The sequence below is a fragment of the Melanostigma gelatinosum genome (genome assembly GCF_949748355.1).
Source record: "Melanostigma gelatinosum genome assembly, chromosome: 15".
Taxonomy (NCBI): domain Eukaryota; kingdom Metazoa; phylum Chordata; class Actinopteri; order Perciformes; family Zoarcidae; genus Melanostigma; species Melanostigma gelatinosum.
In genome coordinates this window covers 3,750,200-3,777,497 of record NC_136648.1, presented here as the reverse complement: position 1 = coordinate 3,777,497, position 27,298 = coordinate 3,750,200, and the positions used below count along the sequence as shown (strand labels likewise).

The following is a 27,298-nucleotide window of genomic DNA, read 5'->3' as shown; positions in this document are numbered from 1 at the left end:
GGCCCACGCTCTGCTGCTGCATCTCAGTCGAGTTGCAGACATGATGGATGGTACCCGCTCTCTGTAGCATGTGTTAGGGCCGGACTCTGCAAGACGTGATGCATGGCTTACAGCCTGTACATAGGGAGGTGTGTGTGTGTGTGTGTGTGTGCGTGTGTGTGTGTGTTTAAATGGGGTTAAACCAGAGGTTCAGACCAGAGGTCTAAACCAGAGGTCTCCCCTCTCATCAGAAACCCCATCTGGCTGCTGAAATACTTTCTTCATCCGTCCATCCATCCAACTTATTCACCCTCTGCATTTCATCTCTCCCAAACATTTTCCCCATCCCCCTCTCGCTTTCCCTTTCTCTTTCCTTCTGTCCATCTCTGATATATTTTTCACTCAAATATCCCAGCATCCTTATCTTCCTCCATCCATTCCTCTCCCACATGTCTGTCCTATCTTTCATCCGTCTGCCCCTTCTCTCTCTCCTCCGTCTCACAATGCAAACTTGTGAAACGATGATGGCACAGCCTCAAAGAAAATGTTGATGAATATATATGTAAAGAATCCTCTTTTCTAAAGACCCAGACGTCTCCCTGACAAGTGCATCACCTTGTCTCCTGTACAAGACTGTACAAGAAAAACACCTCCACTGTAACCCAGGATAGGAGGCTGGACGTAGTCATGGTTATGTCGCCCGTTGGTTTGTGGACTGCTGTTTTGATTTCTTCGTCGCCATCTTGGACTACAGCCGTCGCCGTGTTGTTTTTTTGCAACCAATGAACGAAAGTGACTTTATTTGGAATGTGGAGGAGTGACGTATACGACTCTGGTAGCGGCAGCGACCTGTCAATCACAGTAAGCCCGCCCTAAAGAAGACTTGAAACAAGCAATCGAGACCATGAACTCATATTTACAATGTTGACTGAGGGAATAAATTGAGTGAGAAGTCATTTTCTCATAGACTTCTATACAACCAGAGGTGTCGCCCCCTGCTGGTCAGTAGAGAGAATGCCGCCTGGATTCAACTGAAGGCTGCTCCCCTTTAAACGGACTCTGTGCCAGCCTTTAGATCAGCGGCTCCAGCTTAAAGACCGGTGTGTCAAAGAAAGTCTGCGTCATTGAAAAGCAGCTCAGCGAGAGGAAATTAGAGCCATCCGTTGAAATGAAAGCAGGGACATGGAGAGGAGCTCAGACCGTCTCTCTTCTTCTTCTGTCTTTGTTCTTCATCTTATGTCTGTTCCTTTCTGTTCCTCTCTACGTGACTCTTTGCTTCTGTTTTCGTCTTCCTTTCTGTTGTAATCACGGTTTGTCTCCATAGATCTCGTTGCTATATTTCCACATCACAAGAGACCATTTGCCTCTTTCAGCTCTTCATTGTCTCTCTGTCCCTGTCTTTGATATTCCCCCTTCAACCATCTTCTCTGATGTCTTCCTTCATTGTGATGTGTCTCTGTGTTCTGAATGTGCCAACACAACTCGTGGCCTACTTGTCCTCCATGTCCATGAGCCCTTTTCAGTTCTGTGTCCTTCAATAAGGAGCAATAAGCAGGTAGATACAGAACAGTTGGATGAACACTTGTATGTAACACTATAGTTTATATGAACAGAGTCAGTACCTCTACTTCCAGTTACTTTTGTGAAGCCCGTAATGATTCTGCATGATCATTTATTTTATGTTTGACACAGAAGAAGATGCTGTAACTGCTGTAATTTTCACTTTTTAATCTGGTTTCTACAGTTTGTCAATTGAAGAATTGCCTCTCTAGTCAGAGCTTCTGATTCGGGCTGAATATGTGACGGGCGTTGTGCTTTACGAGAGTCAATTGCTGAAATGATTACACCAGCATGTTTTCTGATAAGAGCCGTCAGTGTCTCTCTCCATAATCAGATTTTAAGCGGCAGGAGCAGAATAGCAGACAAGACGCGACGAGGTGATTCTGTCTTGAGGACATGAGGAGAATAATAAGGGAATACAGTTCAGCACAGACTGAGGTCGTTTTTAGACTTCATCCAGAGCTTTTTCTGAACGCCTGTGCTTGCCTGCCACCTGCCTGCATAAAGCGAAACCTAACAGCTCTACCAACAGTTTGCGGGTTCACAGTTCAAACTACATCAAAGTGGATTCACGCTCAAACAAAGCTAACATCTGAAAGCGCACACGGACACTTGTTTCTCTTCTCTTATCGTACAAGGCATGGGGATGGACTTGCATTGGAGCGAAGCCGTTTTTGCAGTTGTCCAAACGCACAGCTGCTGCTCTGTCTTTGTTTCAATTCAATTCAATTGTACAGTCCACAATTACGAATCAGAAATTGGCCTCAGTGGGCTTTACGGCATCCGACATCCTCGAAACAGGAAAAACTCCCCAAAAATAACCTTTAACGGGAGAAAAAAAGGAAGACGGCTCAGGGAGAGCAACAGAGGAGGTGAACAGAGTTACAACACATTCAATGCATATGACATCCATTATTCATATCATGAGTAGTAAGCAGAATAATGATGGCAAAAAGGCTGACTACTAATAATGAGAGCAGCAGTGGATATAATAGAATAATAAAAGCAGTCATGATAGCAATAGCTTGCACTATTTGGTAAAACAACATGCCACTGTTAGAGTTACCACAATACTTCCCGTGGTTCCCTGGTTCCACTGGTACGTAGCAACAGAAAAAGCTCATCGTGAGATATAGCCCAAGCCACTTATTTCTTAAAATGTCCCATTTTATCACGAAATAATTCGACAGCATCATCAAATTCATGGGGCAACTGTCGCCCGTGTCTCACGCATCACAAGTAATTGACATTCTATCAACACAGGCATCACAGACAGCTCATTAGAGCAGAGATTCAACAGACATGTCCAACCAGTTGGTTATATTTTACAATTAAAAATGGTAACAACAATAACACTCCATGTGTCTGTCACGATAACGACAATCGGTGCCGGCCATTCTCTCACACGACCAAATGTGACAGAATTGAACGAATGAATGTGAAATTGTAAAAGCAAGTAGACAAGCCAGATTTGAAATGCAAAAAAAATGTCAACGTGATTGTTAATTTGTGCGGCGAAGCAGAAAGAATACAAAGCAAACTGACCTTTAATAGATGATGCCTAAAACCATGCAGCCAGACAAGAATACAGCTTTTAATCAGCCCGATTAACTCCTCGCTTTTCTCTTTCTTTCTCTTTCTTCTGCTGTTCGCTGCAGAATTTAAGGAACAAACTCATTAACACAATAATATCTACTGTGACTAAGGTCAGTGGCGACGGATAGGTTCGACATTCACAATGTCTTTTCTCTCCCCAGACAAAGAGAGAGAGATGGTTCTTTATAAATATTGATATCAATAGAGGGATATTCCAGTTGCTTGGCCTCTGATCTCTCACATTGATTCATGCTTTCTCTTTCCAGTCATTCACACAGTAATCAAATCATCCATCCAGTGAAACCCTTCATCATCAGATCCTCTCTTCTCCACCTCCGACAGCATAATAATTGTTCTATTAATCAATCCCTTTTAATACATCTGATTTGTTTGTCTCTCCTATTGACCTCTCTGCACTCATCACAATAAAACTCTGCATCACGAGGTCTGCGTCCTCTCTCTGGATGAAGTCGTTTTTTCTCCTCCGAGCCGCAGACAAACAAGCCCTCTCACATACTGGGCTGCATTATCAGAAATACATCCGTCCATCATCTTCAAACTGTCTCTGTTTCTCTCTTTGAAGTCGGAGTCGTCTCTCCCTGAAGAAGATCGAATACATTTTTAAGAGCTGACTCTGTTCGGCTCTTTCTCTCAGCAGAACAAAGTTTCTCCTCCAGTGCTTTCTGGGGACGGCTCTACTTGTTTGGACCCGCTGGTGCTCATCAATCATTAATGACGTGTTTCCTCTGTGGGTTTTTTTTTAGGCATTATCACATATTTGGCTCCCAGTGCATGTATGCAGATACACTGTCGTCCCTAATGAGATGAGAGAGGGCGACCTCGCTGCGATCCTCTCCGTGGGATACCCAGAAAAAAAGCGAAATATTTAGACGCAATACGGAGGCTGGTGTGTTGTAGCTGTCCCGGGGCTTTCGTTTCCCCCGACACGAGGTCAGACTGTTGGAAAGAAGCAGGTCAGATAACGAGACGACAACAAACAAACAGACAAACAAACAGATAAACTAAAGATAGAAAAAAGGAGGAAACAACTGCTGTTATACTCGATGGACGCAGATCACACTCACACGTCAAATAACTTGGAATAAACGTGTCATTGTATCTTCTCTTTTCTGTTTTAACGTCTGGTTCAGACTTTGAAAGTGAAACAGCGGCGAGATGTTGATTGAAAGAGTTTTATCAGTCTGTGATTAATCCTCTCTGTCTGTCTGCTTTATTCTCTCCCTCCCTCCCTTTTCTTATTGCCATCTCATCATCTGCTACCTTCCCTTCACTCTTCCCTCCTCCTCGCCTTCATCCTCCCTGTCCTCGCCCCTCCTTCCTCTTACCTCTTGTCACCTGACTTTCTCCTGATCTTCCTCTTCATCCTTGTTTCCCCTCCTTCTTCCTCTCCTCCTGTATGCCCTCTATTTTCCCTCCCTTTTCTATCCTATCACGCCTTCACCACCTCAACGTCCTTTGCCGTCTTGCCGTTGTCACCTCCCTCTTCCTCCTCACCTGTGCTTTTCTCTCGCCCCTCCTCCATCGTTCCTCGTCTCACCTCCTATCCACCCCGCCCATCTTTTCCTCCTTCCCTCACCTCTTCCAGGTACTTCCTCCTCTGAACCCCGGCGTCTCGCTTGCCTCGGCAGCCTGTTGGATGATCAGCATTGGCATCATTTAGCAGTGGAGCGGCGCAGCGCTCAGCTCAACCTCACCGTGGACAAACACACGGAGAGGATTCAAATCCCCGCAGAGTTCAGCGGCTGGGACATCGAGAAGGTGAGAGGAGAACAACGCTGCTCTGACACAAAAACCACGCCGACATAAACACAACATATGCATTTTCACAGCAAATGTTTTGTCCCCATGCAGCTGAGTGTCGGGGCGGTCCAGGGCCTCGTCTCCGAGAGGAACTTTCACGGCTGCCTGGAAAACCTGCTGTACAACGGCCTCAACCTGATAGAATCAGCCAAAAACAAAGACCACCGAGTCACTGTTGTGGTGAGAACATCGTATCATGAACTCCCGGTTACCTGAAATGCTCTTATCTGAAGTTTTCTTTGTGATGAAAGCTTATCTAGCTTTTTTGTTTTCAGTTTGTTTATATGGTTGGTAGGAGCTTTAGGTCAGAGCCTAAATAGCAAAAACAAATCCACACTGCACATACTCATCATCATCAGATGTAGACAAGCAACCAGCTTAAAAAGTTGGATCCATGGGAAAAAAGTCTCCGATTCTTTTGTGGCACCACACAGTTTTCTTTTTTCCTCCACTGTGATGATGACACGTTGATCATCTGGGGAAAGCGAGGAGCTTTTGATGTTCATCTCTTCAAACTCTCAGCTTTTGTTTCTGAGAGAGAAGACGGCATCAATAGCTGGAGCCGCGCCACCTAAAACACAATCTGCAGGCTGAATCTGTCCCTCCGCCAGCTGACAAAAGATTCCGCTTGGTGTTGTTTAGTGACTTACTCGTTACAAGAGAGGCGACCACGAAGACACAAGCTGGGAGTCCACAGAACTAATCCCTCTCATGCATTATAGATGAGGTCGTGCGTGTCTACATGCAGGTTCATGGCGCTGCTGCTGATTCGCTGCCAGCTGCTTGTTGCTTGTTGAAGCTGACGAGCGCTTAAAAGAGGACAGTGAGTGATGAGAGGACAGTGAAGTGTCGGCGGTGGGTGGACTTTCAGTAAAGCTCCCTCGTCTTTTTCATTCGGACCTTTAGGTGTTTCCACAGTGACGATAAGTGGATCGAGCTAAGTGGAGAGCAGAGCTGAACCATTTCTAATAAACGGTCTGTCGTTACAGTGAAGGACCGGAGAAATAACGGTTCAGAGATTCACATGCATGGCTGAGGATCTAATCGGGGTTCTATTAGCTGTAGTCATTTTTAATATAAAGACCACTTTTGGCCATTCTTAAAGGTGCGATAACACAATGTAAGGAGAGCTTTAAATGATGCATGTGTGTTTAAGTGTGTGAGGGGGATGTTGGGGTGCACAGTGTGTTAGCGAACAGCCTTTGGGGGATTTTATTGCTCACTTTCTACTTTGTATTTCGCAGTGGTGCTGCATCCTCCACCACCGACGTCCATACATCTTTTTAACAGCTCTGCAAAGGGCTTTTAGATGTCATCTGTGTTTCCGGAGCATTATCGAGATAGCAGGCTGATATTCCCTGCAGAGGGCCGGGACTGTAATATATACGGTAACTGCTGCAGCCTTTGCAATGGACCCGGTGTCATTACCACTACTCAAAACAATGGGCCGCAACGGAAGCGTCCACAGAGCACTGCTCACATTCACACCCACCTCCCTCCACACCTCTTGGCTGACATTGGTATTTTTCAGTTTGCAATCATGGCTTTTATTCTCAAGGAGACTTGCTGATGAGATCAAGTGACACGAGGTCACATCGGCACGCCCTCTGCAGCTGATTAATATTCATGTTTAATGTTGTTTAATCTCTCTTGTAATCACTTTCTCTCTCAGGGCAATGTGACCTTTTCTTGTGCTGAGTCGGTGTCCGTCGCCGTGACGTTCCCGGGCCCCCAGAGCTTCCTCCAGTTGCCGGGGGCGTCTGCGTCCTCGTCGGGGGGCGTGTCCGTTGGGTTCCAGTTCAGGACGTGGAACAAAGCGGGGCTTCTGCTCACCTTTGACCTGCCTCGGGAAGGGGGCGTGGTCTGGCTGTACTTGAGCGAGGCCCGACTCCGGCTGCAGATCCATGAAGCCGGCAGGGCGCTGCTGGAGCTCAGTGCAGGTCGGTCTAACAGCCTGTGCAGTTGACTCTTGTTAAAATGACTGAATTTAATGATGATAATGATGATGATTATCATTAAACGTTCTCCCAGGTTCTGCTCTGAACGACGGTCAGTGGCATTCAGTGGAGCTGAGCTCCAGACGAGGCCGTCTGACCGTCGCTGTGGATAAAGAGGAAGGAGGCGTCGCTCACGCCAGCCACTCCGTCACCGCAGGAAGTCAACTCTTCTTTGGTGGTAAGACTGAAACAAATCATGTCTGTTACCAAACAGTAGAAGGTGCCATCCACTGAGCTGTTTAACATCATTATACTGGACGTCGATGATACTTTGAATTAGTATCCACTGGAAATTCAAACAGTAGAAAATCTGGGTTGAGCATGAATTAGTAGTCACGAGGTTTAAGTACATCAACATGTGGCAGTGGGTCTGTGGCTGTTAAGCTGTATTTCACATTTGAATTTCATTTTTCACAGTTTTAGGCATTTTACCGAAACGTCTTATTTAATATCTCTCATTTATGAATTTTCAATTTAATGCGTTTCTTTTTCTTTTGATGTCAAGACGCAGACTCCCAGTCAATGCCACCTGACCTTTACATTATTAATAACTATATTACCTTTTCAGAAAACTTAAGATGTTGTCTTTTCATACACATAGAAGCTTTTATAATTCAAACTATAGTTGCAGTAAAGTGACTGTTCACTGTGACATTTCTTCCTCCTGTACAGAACAGCTGGTTTCTCACCTCTACAGTCGTGTTTGTTCCGAGCCAAGTTTAGCTCGAGGCTGTTTTATAATGAAAGTTATGAGGTTTGCTTCGTCTTCCCCTCCCTCTTCTCTCTGCTCATTTTACTCGCTTCCTCTCTCCTCTTTCCCTTCCTGTCTTCTTCCCTCTCTTCCTGCCCTCCAGTCTTTTTCATTTAGTTCTCCTTCTCTCTATTTCGCCACTTGGCTTCCTCGCTGCCTCCTTTCCTTAAATCTCATCTCTTGTCCGCTCTTTGCTCAGCCGTATTAAAATCCAGGCATGTTCTCTAACTGCCTTAGGCTTTTTATCATCACACACACACACACACGCACACACGCTTACACTCACTCTGTGTCCAGGTTAAATGGACTACGAACAAATGAAATAACTGTGTTCGTTTGATCACTTTAGCGCTCTGCTTACTTTCCTGTCCAGGCTGTCCGGCTGAAGAAGCCGGTCAGGACTGTAAGAATCCCTTCAGCCTCTTTCAGGGCTGCATGCGTCTCCTCAGCGTGGCGAGCCGGCCGGTGGACCTGATCATGGTGCAGCAAAGACTGCTGGGAAATTACAGCCACCTGCAGATTGACATGTGTGGCATCATCGACAGGTCAGAACCACCAAAACCCGTCTCACTGGTCTACCGCTGAACCGCCATTTCACCCTCCCTGCCATTACTGAGCAGCTATACGTCAGTCATTGTATTCCTGAGGTGATCACCTGGTGATCTCTATGTTTGCTGCCTTGAGCTTCATATCGTGGGGCATCTGGAAGTGTTCACGATAAAACATTCGGCACAGACTTACATTGGTTTTATGGTCGAATGAGTTTCCCCTCAATGGAGTGCAGTTTTTGAGACATGTCTATATCTCTGTTGGTTGATGGGCGTGTCAGAGTGAATGCAAACGCTGCATTGTTCCAAACAGCTGTCAGTGTACCAGAGATCACACAAAACATGTAGTTATAGTAGCGACACCTTTTTTTGCTTTGGACAGCACCCAATACTGTTTTGTGCTCTTTGTGAAAGTCTTTATAGTCTTCAGTAATATATGATAGTAGACAGTTCTTACATCCGGTAATAAACACTCCTCCACCAGGTGTTGGAACCATTGCATCTTGAGTGCAACCCTTCAACCCAGGGGTCTTCAACTAAAATTCCAAAAGGTCCAGATTGAGAAAATCTCCTCAGGCAAAGGTCCGAAACATTACAACAATATCTAACTCGTGCTATTTAGTGCCATATATATAGTTTGAGTAGAAAGGCAACTGTTTTTTAAACCAAACGGAACACAAACAAAAGGACAAACCAATAAGGGGAGAACAAAACAAAAGTCTGTGTATAGCAGAGAACCATGTGGGTACAATAATCCTGCTGCTCTTTCCCCTTTCTGTCTTTAATCGACTTACTGCTCTCTGGAACAGAACAAAACAAAAAGCAGGACTCACTTTCTGTTTTAATTTCCAAAATACATCTTGTATCTTTGACATCATCTGCACATGAACATCATTTTAGAGGAGAAGAGATTATTATTACCCATCTGAGTGGGGACTTATGTGTAAATCAACCATCCTGGTTAGTGACCAATATTCACAGTCCTGCTGTTGCAGAAGTGAAATGTCATTTTTCTTTTCTTTGAATTCTTAGCAGAGTCACCTATTTGTGAGGTGAAGCGATGTGTCGTGAGCGTTGGATCCAGAATAATTAGAAACAAACAATCAGAAGCATCCTCTCGCACTCCCAGTTTTTCCATTAAAGAACGGTGAACGGAGACCTGAGGTGTGAAATAAACCTGCCAAAGACAGCCGCGTCTGTTCAAATCCTCCTGATATCTGACAAATCACAATCTCCTTGTTATCTCCTTGTTTCTACATTTATCAGGTTATTATCCAGCAGGATTCATTTCTCGCTCAGATCTGCTCGCCGGAACAGAACAAAACAAAAACCACAACTCCCACTGCGCCTCCCTTCATCGTAACTCTGTTAAAAATATAAAGTTAAGAGGAAAATGGAGTTACAGTCACTGCTTCCATACCGAGCTCAGAGCAGGGAGTCACATCTGTGTCGGCGTGTCCGTGTGCAGGCTTCATAGCTGTGGAAGCCCATACGACGAGTACAACACAGAAGCAGCCCTGCATTTAATGGACTTGACCCATCAGTGCTGTTGCAGGACTAGTGCTCTAAAGAACTTCTGATCTGAACCGCGTTCGGCAGCAGCGTGATCAAAAAGTGGCGAGAAGTCGGTCCGTTTCCCGTTCGAGGTGATCAACCTGGGAATGAGGGCAACAACAACCTCGTACACCACTGACGTCAAAGGCTTGAGAGGAAGAGATGGAGGCGCTAAGCGCGTCACACTTTAAGACGGCGCTTTTTGTCCCGTCTCCTAACATCATCGTCAGTTTGAATTGAAGAAGAAAAGGCAACAGCAACGTGGAGCAGTCTCATTTAATTAGCTCTTCCTCTGCAGTCTTTAACCGTCATGTCAGCTCAGCTCCACAGTTTGCTGTATTGCTCCCTCGAGGACTCGTTGACGTTTACATGGATGCAGATATTAAATATGAGCAGGCTTTTTCATTTGACTGCTCCCAAGTATGTCGACTCTGACTTCCTCTGTTTGAAGATAGGAGATCCTTTTACATGTTTGTAGTTGTGATCTAAGGTGCAGTATGCTCTCTCATATCGTGGTGTTTAGGGGAGCGACTGACCACAGAACATACGGTTCGGATCATATCACGGATTCCAGTCACGGATCGTATCAGCACAAAAGCAGCAAATATAACTTTTAGATCATGCTTGTTTGCTACCGATACCAATTGGTATTTATCGTCAGAAAGTAATTTTACTTTGTTGTCCTCCGGCCAATACAGATGATTTATACATTCATTGTGTAGAGTAATCAAAATTCATTTGTGAACTGTGTTTGGCCACAACAACATCTTTCCAGAAGAGATCCATTTTACAACACAATACCAGGAGTGGGGTTCAAACCCACAATGGCATTCGCCCATTGGGTCTTAAGTCCAACGCCTTAACCGCTCGGCCATCCTGGTGACATGGTAACGATCGATGCTTAAAGGTTCGGCCAAAGATTTCAGGTGTATGTAGTATTTAAGGCTGTGAAATACTACTGTCATCACATATTACTTGTAACGTGAAGATACTCAAGTTCTCCCACTGAAGGACTTCTATGAACTTAACACCACGGTCTTTAAACGAGTATTGTTAAAAAAAAAAGTGTCGATAGTTTTGTTTTTTAAGTGCAAAAGGTTTTGAGGTGTCTGGCTCTGGGATTTCCTACAATATGGTTGCATGCTGTTGGCTTGTTCTTCCACTGCCAACATTTCTGCTACATAAGTTTAAGAACAATGACCCGATCATTGGCTTTCATGGTTCAGCGGCCCTCGGGTTAGGAGTCGCATTTACACGCGATCTTGCTGCTCATCTTAGAATCTGTGAGCATGGTGAACTGTAGAAATAGATACTCATGAATATGAATGCTTTTCCTCCCATTGTTTTTCATTTCCTGAGCTCTCACGGCAGCTTCCGAACCTCCCACATCCAGTAAACTCTTCATCATCTTCACGCAGAGACAGAAAAACACAAAACAGAGCGTTCCATTTCTACTGTGACAATTTCACTTTCAGTGTCAAATCGGTGAATTTCCGCTGCCTTCCGCCCTCCGTCGGTTCCCTTCGTCCCCTCTCCTGCCTCCCACACAGGACTGATGTCATGATGGTTACAGCGGTATACTTATCTGTAAATAGCACACACAGCTTCACTGAAGTCTCCTGGGAGCTGTGTTCATAGAGCTTCTGCAAACAGCGTGGCGGCACTTTAGAAGAGAAGCTCGGTTCATTCTGCTGCTGAGAAGAAGTTAAAAGAATATTTTCTATTCCGCCGCAAACTTCCTTTTGAAATGAAAGAAAACATCTGAAGCGAGAACGTAATGAAATGAATCTTTTTATCCCACTGGGGAAGGGTGAAAGGTGTTTCAAATGAATTTTGTCTGCAGGAGACATCTTTTCATTCAACACAAAACAGTTTTTTTTTATTTCAACAACCTCCCAAAACTTTATAAATGTATAAACCGATATTAAAAATGCAAGATGTTCTATTTGACGTCAACCTTGAAGAGCTTCGACTAAAAGGTTTTTCTCCTCGAGAAATGAAAAGCTGCGTTTCATACGAGGCTCATTTAGTTGAATGAAGTAAGTTTTCTCTTTGGACGCATCGGGCCCAATGTCATCACTAGTCTGTAAAGATGAAGCAGGAGAGACATCATCTGTGTCAGTCAGAGGACGTTCATGGCTGTTAAATGTCCACGAATGCTTTCATCACAACCACAGTGAGGCAAACGTTATGCATCACTTATTCCAGTTACCTGGAAAGTGTGCACCGTCGATTTAGTCTCTTTTGAAATCGATACAACAAAAGTTACAGCAATATCGATACAGCAAAGTTTTTGCCTATATTACCCACAATGCATCTCGACTTCACGCCCTCAGAATTCAATCTTCAGCACCAGCGATTCGGACTCAAGTGACATCACTTGAGTCCATTCATCAGACTTGTGCAGAAGAACAACCCAAAACCCGTGAACACACTCTTGATGTGCCAGACCGGTGGAGTTCCTCTTCCACGACACATCACCTTGCCGGGATTACTCAGCAGTCGATGCTTTGTTTTGCCTGCTAAAACGTGATTGGTCGACACTGCTCGGACTACAAATGGAAAACAGAACCATTCCGTCACCAAAATATCTCGTCCCATTGCCCACAGGTTCTACGTTCATATTCTGTTTTTAGAGATTAAACCACAACTAATAGAAACAACATTGAAATGCTCTGTAGATTCACTGTACATTGTTACAGTATATTCCTTTTCTCTATTACCTTCTACCGTTATATTGTTCTAAGATCCAGATGATGCTATGAACCATGCAAATGCGGTAATCAAACTTCTTACTGCGAGGATACCCTCCCTGATATTTTTTACAGCACATTCAAATTAAAAAACCATAACTCTTAACTCACTGTGGATGTTTTATTTTTTATCTCAACACAAATCACAGTGGCCAGGGTGACATTTTGTGATTGGGTTTCATGACAAAATCAGGGAGTGTATCTTTTAATTTGGGTTTACGAGAACCATGTGTGCAAATGCAGTTGTGCTGAAGCCATTTTTACTCCCTGTGCTGGAGGATGAAGGTGAATCAGCCAAAATATAAATGGTGATTTCATATAAAATGTTAACTCCTCCAGACGCTGAAAGATAAAGCAGTGGTTTGGTTTCAGCTGCCTTTTTTGTTATTTGGCAGACGATCCAGGAGAACCGTTCCCAAAAGGTTACGTTACCGTAACAAGCAAATAAATCAACCCTGACACGCGTATTCCTCTCTCTCTCAGGTGTTCTCCCAGTCGTTGTGAGCACGGCGGCCGCTGCAGTCAGTCCTGGACCGTCTTCCACTGTAACTGCTCTGAGAGCGGCTACAGCGGAGCGACCTGCCACAGCTGTAAGTCACCCGTCGGCCCAACATGAGCACATGACCACCAATCTGTATGAAGAGAGACGGGCAGACAGGGAGCAGGGTGGCACAGGACTGATGGCATAAATAAAGGACAGGAGTGAGGCAAGGTCTAAAGGTCTAACGTTGTATTCATTGAGTCTCTGTACTCCCATCAGTCATGTCCTCTCCAGTTGGATTAATCTTTACTTTACGGGACGCCGGAAATGAAACGGAAGCTGATTGTCTTCACTCTGGTTATGAGACAGTGATTCAATGGCAGCAGTCCTCCACAGTGTGTAGTCCTCCTCCCCTCACAGCTCCTGTGTGCGTCTGCCAGCCGACGTGCTGATGTGATTCATGTTGAGCTGATCTCGTTATCTTCCTCCCAGCTGTGTACGAACAGTCCTGCGAGGCGTACAAACACAGCGGCAACACGTCGGGACATTTTCATATCGACGTGGACGGCAGCGGACCAATCAGACCGCAGCTGGTCTACTGCAACATGACAGGTGACACACACACACACACTTTCACTCCCCCTCATCCTCGTATCATCACTCAACGTTTTTTATGATTACAATTTACATAATTGGAAATGATGTTGCTCCTCTCATCACGCTCTGATCCACTTTATCGTCCATCCCCCCGTTTTCTCCTCTTTTTCTTCGGTCATGTCTTTTGTTCAATCATATGAATATGAATAATTAAGTCTCTCTCATATCATTTGTGTATCTCATATCTTAATAGTGATGATGTTCTTTTATTCTCCCACTCTCTCTTTTTTGTATTCTCTCTGTATCACTTTTTCATGAATTGAACTTCAAAGATGTGTGATTTAGTTCATCTTAATTCAGACAGGGTGGGTTGTCAGAGTGTACAGTTCATCCTCAATACATGCCTGTTAGACTGAGAAATAAAGAAGAGCAGACGTTCATAAATATGTCACAATAAGAAGATAGTGTAACAAAGCAGTTCACAGGTAAATGAGTTGCTTGAGGTATAAGTCTTTTGATTTTTAGATGTCATTGACGATTATAAGAGCAGAAGCAGTTTTTCCCAGATCGGTAGGAAAATTGATACCGCTGTCATGCCTGTTTTCTAAATGTAGAGCTAGAGCCAGAGGCGATTAGCTTAGCTTAGCATAAAGAAAAGTAGGGAAACAGCTGGACTGGCTCTCGAAAATAGACATGAATAAAGTAAAAAAATACAGCTACCAAGCAACTTTAAAACTCACGAACAAGCGGGTAATATATCAATAATTGAATCCATACTGCATATATATATCCCTAACTTTTGGTAAAACGGATGATTACCAAATATAGAGTATCTCTCTTTGCATGAATGGGTCATGATGTTGCAAAGGCAAGTGTATGAGACCACATATATGACAAACAAGAAAGAATCATTTACAAATTTAAATCAATCAACAACAGTAACTTATCAGTCATAAGAGACAAACGTATCTATCTATCTATATATCTATATCTATATCTCTATATATCTCTATATATATATATATATATATATATATATCTCTATATATATATATATATATATATATATATATATATATATATATATATATATATATCTCTATATATATATATATATATATATCTATATCTCTATATCTCTATATATATATATCTCTATATATATATATCTCTATATATATCTCTATATATATATATATATCTATATATATATATATATATCTATATATATATATATATATATATATATATATATATATATATATATATATATATATATATATATATATATATATATATATATATATATATATATATCTATATATGTCTATCTATCCCCCACCAGAGGAGAACACGTGGATGGTGATCCAGCACAACAACACAGAGCTGACCAGAGTCCGACCGTCTCCAGGTGTAGACCAGCACTCGGTTCACTTTGACTACTCCGCAGACGAGGAGCAGCTATTGGCCGTCATCAGCCAATCGGAGCACTGCGAACAGGAGCTGTCCTACCACTGCAGGAAGTCCCGCCTCCTCAACACTCCAGGTAAAGCCTCATCAGGAAAGTTGCTGGATGTTTCCTCATGTGTTTTCTTTACAGGGTACAGCTCGTCTCATGCTGTCGGGTATAGAGTTGCTCACCTGGAACAGCTGCCCAGACACGTATTTACTCTCTTAACTTAGAAGGAATAGTTTGCCATTGGGAAACAGGCTTACAGAGCCCGATGTGAAGATTGATACGACTCTGGTGTCTGAACCAGGCGACAGTTTGGAAACAGAGGGAAGCAGCTGGCCTGGCTCTGATGAAAGGTCTCAGAATCTGCTGACCAGAACCTCCAAAGCTCACGTATTAACACGTCATATGATGTTTGTTTAATCCGCACAAACACCGCAATGTAAAAATCACAATTTGCTGTTTTACAGGGATTATGTGGCAGACTATTATTTTACGTCTATTTCTTGGCTGGAACCAGTACATTCCTGGAGTTTCTTTCTACTCAGAAGCCAGAAATAGTCTGGCACATAATCCTCCATTGAAATTGCAAATTGGAGTTTCTACGCTTTGAATAAATAAGTGTTGATTGAACATGTTAATTAGCGAGCTTTAGAGGTGCAGATTTTGTTAATATTGTACAGAGCCAGGCTAACTGTTCCCAGTCTGTGTGCTTAGATATTAGAAGTCAGCTTCTTACTTTGACTTTCAACACATTTAATGAACTCTACTGGAGCCAACAGCTTATTAAAGTCTGTGTTTGTGATTATGCTTAGAAAGTAGATCTCACTTTCTTATCTAAACTTAATCTTTTCATCCTTTTAATCTTATTTCAGGGAGGCTTTGGTTCCTCCCTGTTCCCTCAGTACCCCTCAAGTGCAAATCAGAAAAGACTGTAAACAAGAGCTTGTTCTTAATTGTCTAGTTGGGGTAAATAAAAGAAAATGAAAGCTTTGTTAAGCATCTCTCGCTCTCTCTCTCTCTCTCTCTCTCTCTCTCTCTCTCTCTCTCTCTCTCTCTCTCTCTCTCTCTCTCTCTCTCCACCAGAACAAAATCATTACGCTCTTTACTGCAAACCAGATGTGGTTTCAGGGATTTTCTTCTCTTTCATTAATGAGTCAGACAAATGGATTTCTCAGGATTTCTTGAATCCCTCCTCCTTTTGAGAAATGAGTATTGAGTCAGATCAGCGTTTCCTTTGTTGAATTATGTGTTTTTCTCGTGCTGGTATTGACTCGGAGGTGGTGAGCGTTAGAAAAAGAGGGCGAATCACTTCGATCAGCAAGTTCCATTGAATTTCTCTTGGTGAAACAACAGCTAACACTTTCCTGTCAAGTCCATAATACAAGAAAAAACTACATTCAGTGTAAAGGAACACAGCTAGATACATCAGGGACACGTGTCCATGTCCGCAGTGTGGCTCTAGGTTTGTCGTTCACCACTTTCATCCAGACTGATCTCTGAGTGTTATTACTTGAGTGCAGACGTGGAGTCTAGAGGATGAATGCTGCTGACGTTGGTGGTCTTTTAGCTTTTTCTGTAGCGCCACCATGATGTTGACATTTGTGATTTTTAATGGAAATGTCTGGACATCTATCAGAGGGACATTATAATGCTTGTGAGCTGTATGCTGAGGTTGGGTGTCCCCTCTGTCTCTGTGAGACGTGGTAGATTCAGGCTTTTGTTTTATTTATGAGGCCCTTACTGGGTTTTTAACCCCCTCGCATTGATCAATGTAGGACCTTATCGAACACGCTCAAATGATTGGATTATGCTGCATCATGTTTTTACTGAGCGTGGAAAGTTCAGTAAAGTTCAGTAAAGAAAATGTAAAGCTTTGCATCTTTTATTTCATCCTACTTCAGTTCCAGTCGTTCTTGTTTTAGTTGATTAATTTGCTTCAACTCTTAGTTATTTTATTTATTATAATGTTTCTTATTTGCAATTCTTTGTGGCTAAGATTTTATGTCAGTTTAATGAATGAATGAATCACCATGAAATTCAGATTGGTTCACATTCATGTCCCGCTTCTTTGGTGATCCTCTGACTTTGTCCAACACTTTGGTTTATAACCAAATACCCGCACAACTAATGATATTCCCATCAGCCTCTGCTTTGTGTTTAGAGGTAATTATCAAATGTTAGCACGCTAACTTGCAAATCTAAGGTGGTTAACGTGGTGTAAACATTGTAACAATTACCTCGAAGCGACGCTGTGCTGTAGACTCTCAGCGTTGTTAATTGTTCTGTGTATTTGAGTAGAAAAAGTGGTGAAACAATTAGTCAAATAATTAATGAGAAAAAATGTCGGGGGGCGGATAACAAAATGATGGATGAAAGTGGTGGAAAGAGCAGAATGGGCAGAGAGATAGAAGTTCCATTACACCCCCCCCCCCCCCCTGCTGCTCTCTGGGAAAATAAAGAATTGCAGACTCTCTTTCCTCTCCACCTGCGCACCCTAGAGATGCGAAATACATCTTTTCACCATATAGTATCATCGCCCTCCATCCAAAAGCAATATATTCAGTGTAAGGGGCAGGAGCTGGCAGACTTCCCCCAGCTTCAAACACTGGATTCATCTTGAGAGGCTGAGAGATGGGGTCTCTTTCCCGTACAGCGCTCAGCTACTTCCTCACTGCGCTGTTCATCTCAGGACATAATGCGGCTCACGGTATTGTGCATCAGTGCATCTTTTGTGTCCTGCAAGAGGCTGCATCTCTTTGCAGTTTCGTGAGTGCAGTACAAATAAAATGTTGCTTTAGTTTTCCTTTTTTTAACCTCGTTTTTGTTAATTCGTTCATTAGCTTTGGCTCAGCTCTTTAGGAAATAATCGGCCGTCTCGTGGCGGGAATATATGACAATAACACGGTCAGTGTTGTTGTTGGAGATGTTCGGAAAAGTTAAATGTGTGTTTGCTTGTGTGTGTGTGTGTGTTTCAGAGGGCTCTCCGTTCAGTTGGTGGCTCGGTGGTCCCGGTCCCGGTCGTGTCCAGACGTATTGGGGCGGAGCTCAGCCGGGCAGCCAGCAGTGTGTCTGCGGCCTGCAGGGCGACTGCGTGGACCCACAGCACTACTGCAACTGTGACGCCGGCCGCATAGAGTGGTACCGAACTTTATTGTATCTCCGGGACATTTTGTGATCATTGTTAGATTGGACTGCATTTTTATTTGCAGTCCCTCCGGTGACAATGCATTCCACAAAACAGGCCATCTTTCACCGAACCAAACCTCAGAAACATGGCCTGCAAAGTAGAGATTCGACTCCTCACTCTGCAGGTGCATGATGGGCGTTATGATCGGCTCATTCCTTGCATCTACCTCTCGGTTTCAAACTGTCAAACTGTTCAATGCTTACACAGTTTTTACGAACCATTCATCAGAAAACCCTCAGAGTGAAGATACCTCCTCTCGCTTCCAGTCCCGGTGAAATGTCTGTCCTGACATCGAGATGGAGATGTAGATGATCAGAGGCCCATCGAGCTGAACATGGGTGGAAATGTACGGGAGCTGCTCACTCAGCTGTCTGTCTGGAGCGCTGCTTTGGAAAATAGCTCTCACAGAAATTGGCATGGATGGAGTTTTGAGTGTCAGGATGGAAATGGTACGATCCGGCTCACCATTTAAATGTCTGGCACAGGTTGTGTCCGCTTATTGAAGCCCTGTTGTGGTTTCTACCAGACAGACAAATGAGCATATTAATGAGCATTTATGTCAAAGTTTTGATTGAATATAAAAGTTCTTTGACTTTTTTCTTCGGTTATTTATACGAATATGAATCATGTCATTGCCTTCGCTCTGTTCCTTCCACTTCTTCTGCTTCTATTTCATTTCTTGGTTCCTTTTCTTTTTCATCTCTTCCCCTCCTTCTCCTCCTCCTCCTCCTCCCTATTGACCTTCTCTGTTGTTTCGTCCCTGTCTTCTTCTTCATCATCTCCTCAACCTTTTCCTCCCTTCTTTCTCATTCTCTTCTCAAAATCCTAATTCTTTCTTCCTTCTTCTTCTTCGTCTGCCACTCCCTCCGTCACCTCCTACCCTTTCTCCTTTTTGTTCTTCACGTCTGCTCTCCCTCTCCTCTTCCTCCTGCTCCACGTCCTTCCCCAGGACTGAAGACTCTGGCCTGCTCACCCATGAAGAGAGCCTCCCTGTCAGGTCTCTGGTGCTGGGTGACATCCAGAGGCCGGAGTCAGAGGCCGCCTACAGAGTGGGACCGCTCAGTTGTTATGGAGACAGTAAGTCCAGCTCTGGTTGCCTGGTTACATGATGGAGAGATGATACTGTTTCCTGTTTTGTTGAACTGGTGGAAGGACTTAAATCTACATTCAGACAGAGTTTTTTAATCCGTCAGCCGATAATAACTCGTTATTCCTGAGGGACTGATTCCTCTCAGGCCTGTTGTTGATATGGAAACACATTGTTCGGTGTTTAGTGTGAATTCTCCCGGGCAAGAACATCTAGAAGCTAATTATCATCAGCAGAACTGTTGCTAATGAATACTTCCTTTTTAATTATTTCCCCACTCTCGCTTCTCATTAAATGCATTACAAGGTAGAACAAAGCAGGCTGTTTTGCTAATTATTAGTAATTACAGCCGTTCTATTTCTAGCCGGGCATATGAATAAATATGTGACACGATACAACAGACGAACCATGTAACAGAAATCAGCCCCTTGTGTAAGCTCATTCACTGAACGTCATGCCTCATTTGTTTGCTGCGTGATATCCATTCAAAGATGTTGACGGCGGGCTCTCATCGTGTTTCTCAGAGAACTTGTGGAACGCTGCGTTTTTCGACAAGGAGACGTCGTACCTCCACTTCCCCACCTTCCACGGAGAGCTGAGCGCAGACGTCTCCTTCCTGTTTAAAACCACGGCCTCCTCCGGTGTCTTCCTGGAAAACCTGGGCATCAAAGACTTCATCCGGATCGAACTGCGCTGTGAGTAGGAGCTGGAGGGTGAAGCTGTAATCCCGATCAGAGTCAGAGTCTAATCTGGATCCGTGTAAAAACCCTGAGGTTACAGACTCAATCCATAGCAAACTATCGTGGAGGGAAAATATTCTTTATTTAAGGTTGAACTCAGCTGTCTTGACCTTCCTGACCTGAATTTAACTTCTGCTCAGGGAAGCTGGGAAGCCTTTTCACAAATATTTGGCATCTGGCTGCAGGGATTTGACCCCATTCAGCCACAAGAGAAGTCAGCCAGTGTTCAATCCAAAGGTGTTGGATTGGGTTGAGGCCCGTGCTCCGTCTTAGTTCTTCCTCACCAAACTGGGAAAAACTGTTTATGGAACTGGCTTTATCCACCGGGGCTGTAAACTCACTACTCCTCTAAAATATCATCGTAAACTGTCGCAGTAAATCTGAAATGTCTCTCTCGAGCAGTTAATATTCTCAAATTGATTTTAGGAAAGAACCGTACTGCTCTTTGTGAAGCGTATCTGCTTCATCGGGACTTTGTTTGCGTGCTGTGATTGATTTGACGGATCTAGTAACGGAAGCAAAGAACGCCATCATCTGTGCTCACACTTTGATTCAAATGCTGTTTAATTCTGATGCATTACGGGGACATCACCTTCTTCCAAGTGAGCCCCTGGCCCTGTATACGGTGGCCCAGCGGGGACATTTTCACCGCTTGCTGCACTAGCTTAGCATAAAGACATGATAGCTGAGGGAAACAACGAGCCTGGCTCTGACCAAAGTGAACCAAAACTCCACAAAAGTCTCAAGTGGCATAATAAAGGAGACATTTATTGCTTCTTTAATAACTTGAACAGAGTAGGAAATGTAAAACGCTGATTTACGTGCTGCAAAATCAGACCAAATCTGAAATGTATGCGCTGTTCTGTGCTCTTTGCTTTGGTTTCCAGTCTTTTGAGAATGAAAGCACAAAGATCAACTCTTCTTTGTTTCTCTTCAGCTTTCTGTCTTCAGAGCTCAGACGATGTTTTCATGCCTTCACGCCGATATCTCAGGAACGCCTGGAGACGATTTATTTGGCACAAACGTGAACCTGGACTCAAGGATGAACTGATTATCAGTTGGTGGTCAAAGGTCACTTGAGCCACATCTGAATAATTCACATGGATGGAGACTGCAATGTGGCTTGTTGGCGGAGGCATAAAACAGTGAGGCGGTAATCGAACTCGGTTTCAGCTCTCTGTTTTATGCAGCGTTCTGTCTTTTACCCAAAGTGAATATCATTTAGAATACAACCGCAATAACCAACAGGGTCTTTTCTGCTTTATGGGTACCACAAGATTGTGGTGGGTGTGACACCTTTACAGCCCTCATCGGTGCGTTGTCATTTAAAACGTGGCGGAAATACCCAGAAGCCTTTTTCTTTATGCTCATGGTTATGCAGCCAGATATGAGATATGTGTTTATGGGCAGACATGGCGTCTGGTGTTTGGAGGATCTTGCATAGATGCCTTGAAGCAGTGATGCGAGTCACTTTGAATCATCCCAGTCCACCAGTTTACTTTGGTTTGCAGTTTTATATGTGCTGCATTTTGCATTTTCTTAAAAATGTGATTTGAAGGGACACACACAGAGTCTAATCCTGCACCAACAGCTGCCGGTCGTCGGGGGGGGAAATCATTGTCAGTGTGGTTGTTCTCTGCTCTGAATACTGCTGCTCTGCTGTCTGCTTCCTCAGAGAACCCTTTCTAAATGAAGTTACTGTATGATGCCGGGATGTTGTTTCATCTTGTTCTGTGCTCTCGGAGCGATGCATCTTCTCCTTCCAAAATCACAAAGCACGGGACGCCTCTAGTCTCCTAAATCAACTCCTTTTTGTTGGAATGAACATGACAGGAACTTTTTTGATCTGAGCAGACCGCTTGAAGGGAGCAACAAGAGAGAGCTGGAGGGAAACGGTTAGTTTCCGAAGTAAAGAAAAATCTCATTAAAAATCCCCCAAAATAAAGCCTCGGAGCAGAGAGTTTCTCTGTTGTGTGGCTCGCCTCACAGGTCTAAGTAAGGACGGGGAAGTTTTGACAGACGATCTAATATTGTCGTTTACTTAATATAATGTTTTTTAGCTGCCTTTTACGGAACACCATTTCGCACAAACCATAGATGTTTTGGGCAAAATGTCACGAGGAAGCGAGTCCACGGAGGAGACGAGGAGCCAGTCATGTCTGTGATGACAGCAGGAGAGAGAAGCAAACACTGGAGAAGTGTTCAGACAGCAGAGATTAAAGCTAGTACGTTAAAGCTGACTTCAGAAGATAGCATCAGTCAATTGTATGGGATATGGATGAAACAAAATGATAAGTAGTAAACTGTTTATTCTGTGTTAACAAAGTATTTGGTGTTAAACGTTCACAAAGGTTTAAATTCCTCAGCTGCAAATTACTATAAATTAGCTGAATAAATAAATACACTTTATTTCAAGAGAGAAGGTGGGAAGTTTATTTCAGCAGTTAATACCTAAAGGTAGAATGTTGCTGAGGCAGATTGAGGCAGGATTTTAATAAAGTTCTTCTCATTTCGACACATGCAGATGTCGTACAGATGTCGTTCGATATTGTCGTCAGTATATTCCCGTTACGTGCAAGTTTAATGCTGGTCTGCAAATCAAATCTCCTTCAGCATGATAATAAAGTTAAAGAACCTCCACAAGACCAGAATAATGAAACGGCTCGTATGAAGCAACTGATGTGTCCGTCTCCATTCATCTATAAGTCTGATTCTCCAGCTGTGAGATGACTTTAAACATTTCCTCTGAAAGAAACATGTGTTGTTTAATTCGTTAATCATGCTAATAAGTGAAATAGTCTACTGGCCGGATGATCTACCCATTTAAACCATCATTATTTTTATTTTCTGTTCATTCGCTTCTCTTTTTTTTGTTCTCCTCTTCGTCGCCGTCCTTTCTATAAATCACACTTTTACCTCTGACTCCCCCTTCCTGTCTCATCCGTCTCCTTTTTACAACCCCCCCCCCCCTCCATCAGCCTCCACTCAGGTGGTTTTCTCCTTCGACGTTGGCAACGGGCCGCTGGAGGTTCGCGTGGAGTCGAGCGTCCCCCTGAACGACACCCGGTGGCATCGAGTCCGAGCCGAGCGGAACGTCAAGGAGGCGTCGCTTCGTTTGGACGGACTTCCTGTCGCCACACAGGAGGCTCCTGCTGACGGACACCTCCACCTGCAGCTCAACAGCCAGCTGTTCATAGGTGAGGAGGAGAACGATGTGAGCAGCTCCCTCATCATCTTATTCTAATATCTCTCCCACACACACACACAGTCTTTGATGTGAATACACAATATACACTCCGGTATATCTTCTCACACATTATCTCTCTCGTTTATTACGTGATTTTCTGTGTCCAGTTGTGACCGATTTTCCTCTTTCCTTCTTCAAACTGCCGCTGTTTTCTGTGTTTGTGATCGATGCGCCAGCAGAGAGCAGCGTTCTGTGCATAACAATGAAGTAATGTTAATTTGAATACCAATTAGCGGAATGTGTCAGCTCTAATAGAGCTCTGACTGTCACTGTTGGCATTATGAGTTGTGCAACTGCTACTTTGTGTGCACAGCGTAATTGCAGGCAAAGATATAGACAATGAGGATTCTTACTTAATTACCTGAAAGCTTTTGCTTTCCAGAGGAGAAAAGGTCCAACTCCTTTGAATATCACAGCTGTTGCAAACATGCTAAGCCACCAAGCGGTGCTAAATATGGAAGATGGCAATCTGACACATTCCTCCTCTACAGGGAGCCAACCTTAGGAGTCAGTATCAGGTAGCACAGGGTGTTTAGCCTCAAAAAAACGCCCAAAATATTCCCTCTGCTTTGGCTGATCTGTTATCAGCCAAATCCTGTTGTTTGATCGGCAGCGTTGGATGTAAAAGGTGCTGAGTCTGCGCTTCCACTACCTCTTCATCCACAGTCGTACAGTGTAAAGAAATATGATGTTTCAAAGTGCTAAACTGCTGTCGGCTAAATGTCGGCAGCTGCTCAGCACTATCGGATAGGAAAGTGCTGAGTCGATGGTTTCTGACCACAAATAATAATCTTGTTTGATAAACAAAGCATGCATCAGGGAGCAGTAACGTATAGAGTTGTGTGTGCATTGAGGGTCTTTAAATAATCTGTAAATGAAGCTGAACCTGTGAATGATTCTTCAGGCCGTCATGTAATTAACCAGCGAGCTGAGAATCTCCAACACAAACTCCATCAACACTGCAGCCCGGTTCATCTCAACTCCATCAGTTATTCCCCATGTGACCTCTCACCAGAGCTACAGGGGGGAAACGATGAAAATACACTTATTATCAGGTCTTTTCATTCTGCAAATATTATGTACGGCAGTTCATATCAGTAAACACACACTGTGTGGGGAAAAGAAAGCAACAAGCAGTGGTGAGATTGGATGAAGGCAGCGGGGAAATCTAGGTGAATATCAGCCTGAACCCCAATATGTTTTCCTCTGAATTACCAGTACAGTAGACTGAAGTAAGTCTTATATGTGTTGGGATGAAAATGCTAATATTTATCCCCAGATTGGTTTTGTAATAGATGGACGGAGCAGCGTTGATGTCGAGCTGTTCGGGTTTGATCCAAGTAGCTGCTAATGTGTCCTTCAGCAGCACGATGCTCTCTTATAGTACCGTGTGAGGGGCCATGAACACACCAACAACAACCCTGTTTCTGCTTGAATCGCTTGCACTTTAATAACAGATGAGGCCTCTTATGAATATTTACATAATACAGATCCTGAACTCAGTAAGTGATCACTAACAGCGGCAATCCCACACTTTCTGACAGCACTTTATCGCAAGAAAGTATCAAACATAAACGTTCTTATTTTACAAAACATGGTTTCTCCATCAGCCAATGCTGTACTAAAGCCGGAGAACATGCTGAACGTTGGCTTCGTAATATCAACACGTTGGCATCGGCGTCGTGAGCGTGTTAGCGTGCTGAGGTCAGCATTTCTCTCAAAGCACCACAGAGCATCAAGCACGGCAGGAATGACATCTTGATGTGATTTGATTTTGCTTCACGGGGCCTGTTGTGTGACCGTTGGCTCCGCTGCATTGCTGTGCACATGTTCATTCATGAGCACACAAGTATTGAGTTGTTTGGATTCACATGCCTCAGCATTGGCTCGCTTAAGAGCCACCGTACCACACGCGTTGCATTCATGAGTTTCGATTTGTAAAGCAAACTGTTCCATTGTTTGAATTATAAGCCGCTGTGTTGGTTTGTATAAACGCATGAGCCGTATCTCAGTGTACACACTGTATTTATGAGCCATAATCCTGCCATGCTTTATACGGCACCGAGTCCCATTGTTTTGATTAATATGCCGTGTTATTGCCTGGCTTGTATTTATAATCCACACCATTGTTCGTTTTCCAATTCCTTTATTGCTGCTTGCATTGTGCTAAAAAGCCATACGCAGCGGTTTTGAGTGCGCTTGAGCGATGCAGAAAAAACTCCCTTTGTGAAGGTTTAGAAGCAATTATTTCTGCCTTGTTTGGGGAGTTAAGCCTCTGTATATTTGTGCCGTCTGTTTACTCCTCTCTGCCGCTGTGTGCAGGCGAAGCGTCCTCACGTACGAGGAGTTTGAGGATTCCTTAGATCTTCGCGTCGCACTTCCCTCGAAGCGCAGCAGCATTGACGTGAGATCCTCCTGCAGCTCAGTATACGATGTAAGCTGCGTCCTGACGTTGAAGGCCAGCAGCTCATCTGTGTTGACTGGAGTTCTTTTGTTTTTCCTCTACACACTGTCTCGGATTATTTGCCTGATCAGCATCTCAATAATTCAATAATTCACACGAGTCAACTCAGAGGGAGGAGACCTGGAGCTGAGAGTCCAACGGAGCTCGGTGATTTATTGGTGTGAAAAGCTGCTGCTGCCGCTGAACAATAGAAAGTTGTCGGCTTCAAACTCAGAGAGCAAAGAGCTGCCAAGTTTGTGCTCTGAACACAATAAGAGTTTCAATCTGGGATCGTCGCAGAAATGGGAGGTTGTCATGAGTGAAGTGTGCGAACAATAGGTGACCGTGTTACATATCAGGGAGAATGCTGAGTCTTTTACAGCTGAAGTATTGAACAATACAGTGAGCATGTCGCATGTCCTGTTACTAGACAGGCAAGCAGCCGGCATGGCATCAGGCAGACGGACAGCTGATGAAACCTACGTCAGTTTTTACCACCTGCAGTTTCCGTTTCATCTTTTGTGTCATTTTATAAGAAGAGTCTTGACGGTTTGGAGCTTCCGGGGGAGCAGAGGCGACGTGTGGGTTCGCTCTGGAAGACGGGAGGAAAAAAAATACACAGAAATGAGAGAAGGGCTCGGACAAGGAGTGCACTGGTGTGTTAAAGTAGATCCGTGGTGAACGACTGGAAGATTTGTCACCTCTTTTGGTCCGGGAGCTCTGGCTTCGGCTCATTAGTTAAATGTCTAAAATGCAATGCCAACGTCATGCACCGTGTTGATATGTTTTCAGGAGGCACAGCGTCCAGGCAGAAGGGCTTTCGGGGTTGTATTCGCTCCCTGCAGCTGAACGGCGTCACCCTGGACCTGGAGGAGAGGGCGAAGATCACCCCGGGGGTTCGGGCCGGCTGCCCGGGTCACTGCAGCAGCTACGGCTCGCTCTGCCAGAACCAGGGCCGCTGTGTGGAGGGAGCCAACGGCTTCCACTGTGACTGCAGCCTGTCAGCATACACTGGAGTCTTCTGCCATACAGGTACATGCACACACACACACACATAAGTAGAGTTTTCCTGTGGCTGCTGAAGTTAGTGCCTCTACCAGTTGGCTCATAATCATTTTGTAGGTAATTAAAGCAGCATTCATTGTTTGTTTTTGCCACTTGAAGGCAGAATAAATCCATAACAAGCTAACAGCCCTGATTAATGCAAGTCCTATATTCATCCTTCTTTTAGCCTTGTTTTTGTCTCAACCAGCTGTCTCTTTGGCTGACAGATGCTTGACTTTCTTCACCAGGTGAAGTCACTGGCTTTGCCCGGTGTTATGTCGTTGGACCGACGGCCAATTATTCCAAAACCCCAGTAGTTCCCAAAATGTCCCACAGCCAAAAACAAGTGACCATCACTCTGAAGGCCAATTGCTCTGAAATCATTATTATTATCAATGGAGGGCTCTGGTGTGGTCTCACGAGCGTCCGCCTCTCTCTCGCTCGAACACTAGAAAGC

General features: G+C 44.0%; 1 protein-coding gene across 1 annotated transcript in view; it reads left to right on the top strand.

Moving 5' to 3' along the window:
- LOC306789664 (contactin-associated protein-like 4) overlaps window positions 1-27,298 on the top strand; it is a gene marked incomplete at both ends in the record, with an annotated part of 72,122 nt that overhangs the window by 33,438 nt on the left and 11,386 nt on the right. Inside the window, 13 exons of the mRNA XM_079285727.1 lie at window positions 4,742-4,914; window positions 5,008-5,136; window positions 6,629-6,896; window positions 6,988-7,131; window positions 8,078-8,249; window positions 13,043-13,149; window positions 13,533-13,652; window positions 14,983-15,183; window positions 18,069-18,231; window positions 19,230-19,357; window positions 19,892-20,062; window positions 23,086-23,304; window positions 26,590-26,829. Of these exons, the coding sequence (XP_079141853.1) occupies window positions 4,742-4,914; window positions 5,008-5,136; window positions 6,629-6,896; window positions 6,988-7,131; window positions 8,078-8,249; window positions 13,043-13,149; window positions 13,533-13,652; window positions 14,983-15,183; window positions 18,069-18,231; window positions 19,230-19,357; window positions 19,892-20,062; window positions 23,086-23,304; window positions 26,590-26,829 (2,235 nt within the window). The remainder of the gene's footprint in view (window positions 1-4,741; window positions 4,915-5,007; window positions 5,137-6,628; window positions 6,897-6,987; window positions 7,132-8,077; window positions 8,250-13,042; window positions 13,150-13,532; window positions 13,653-14,982; window positions 15,184-18,068; window positions 18,232-19,229; window positions 19,358-19,891; window positions 20,063-23,085; window positions 23,305-26,589; window positions 26,830-27,298) is intronic.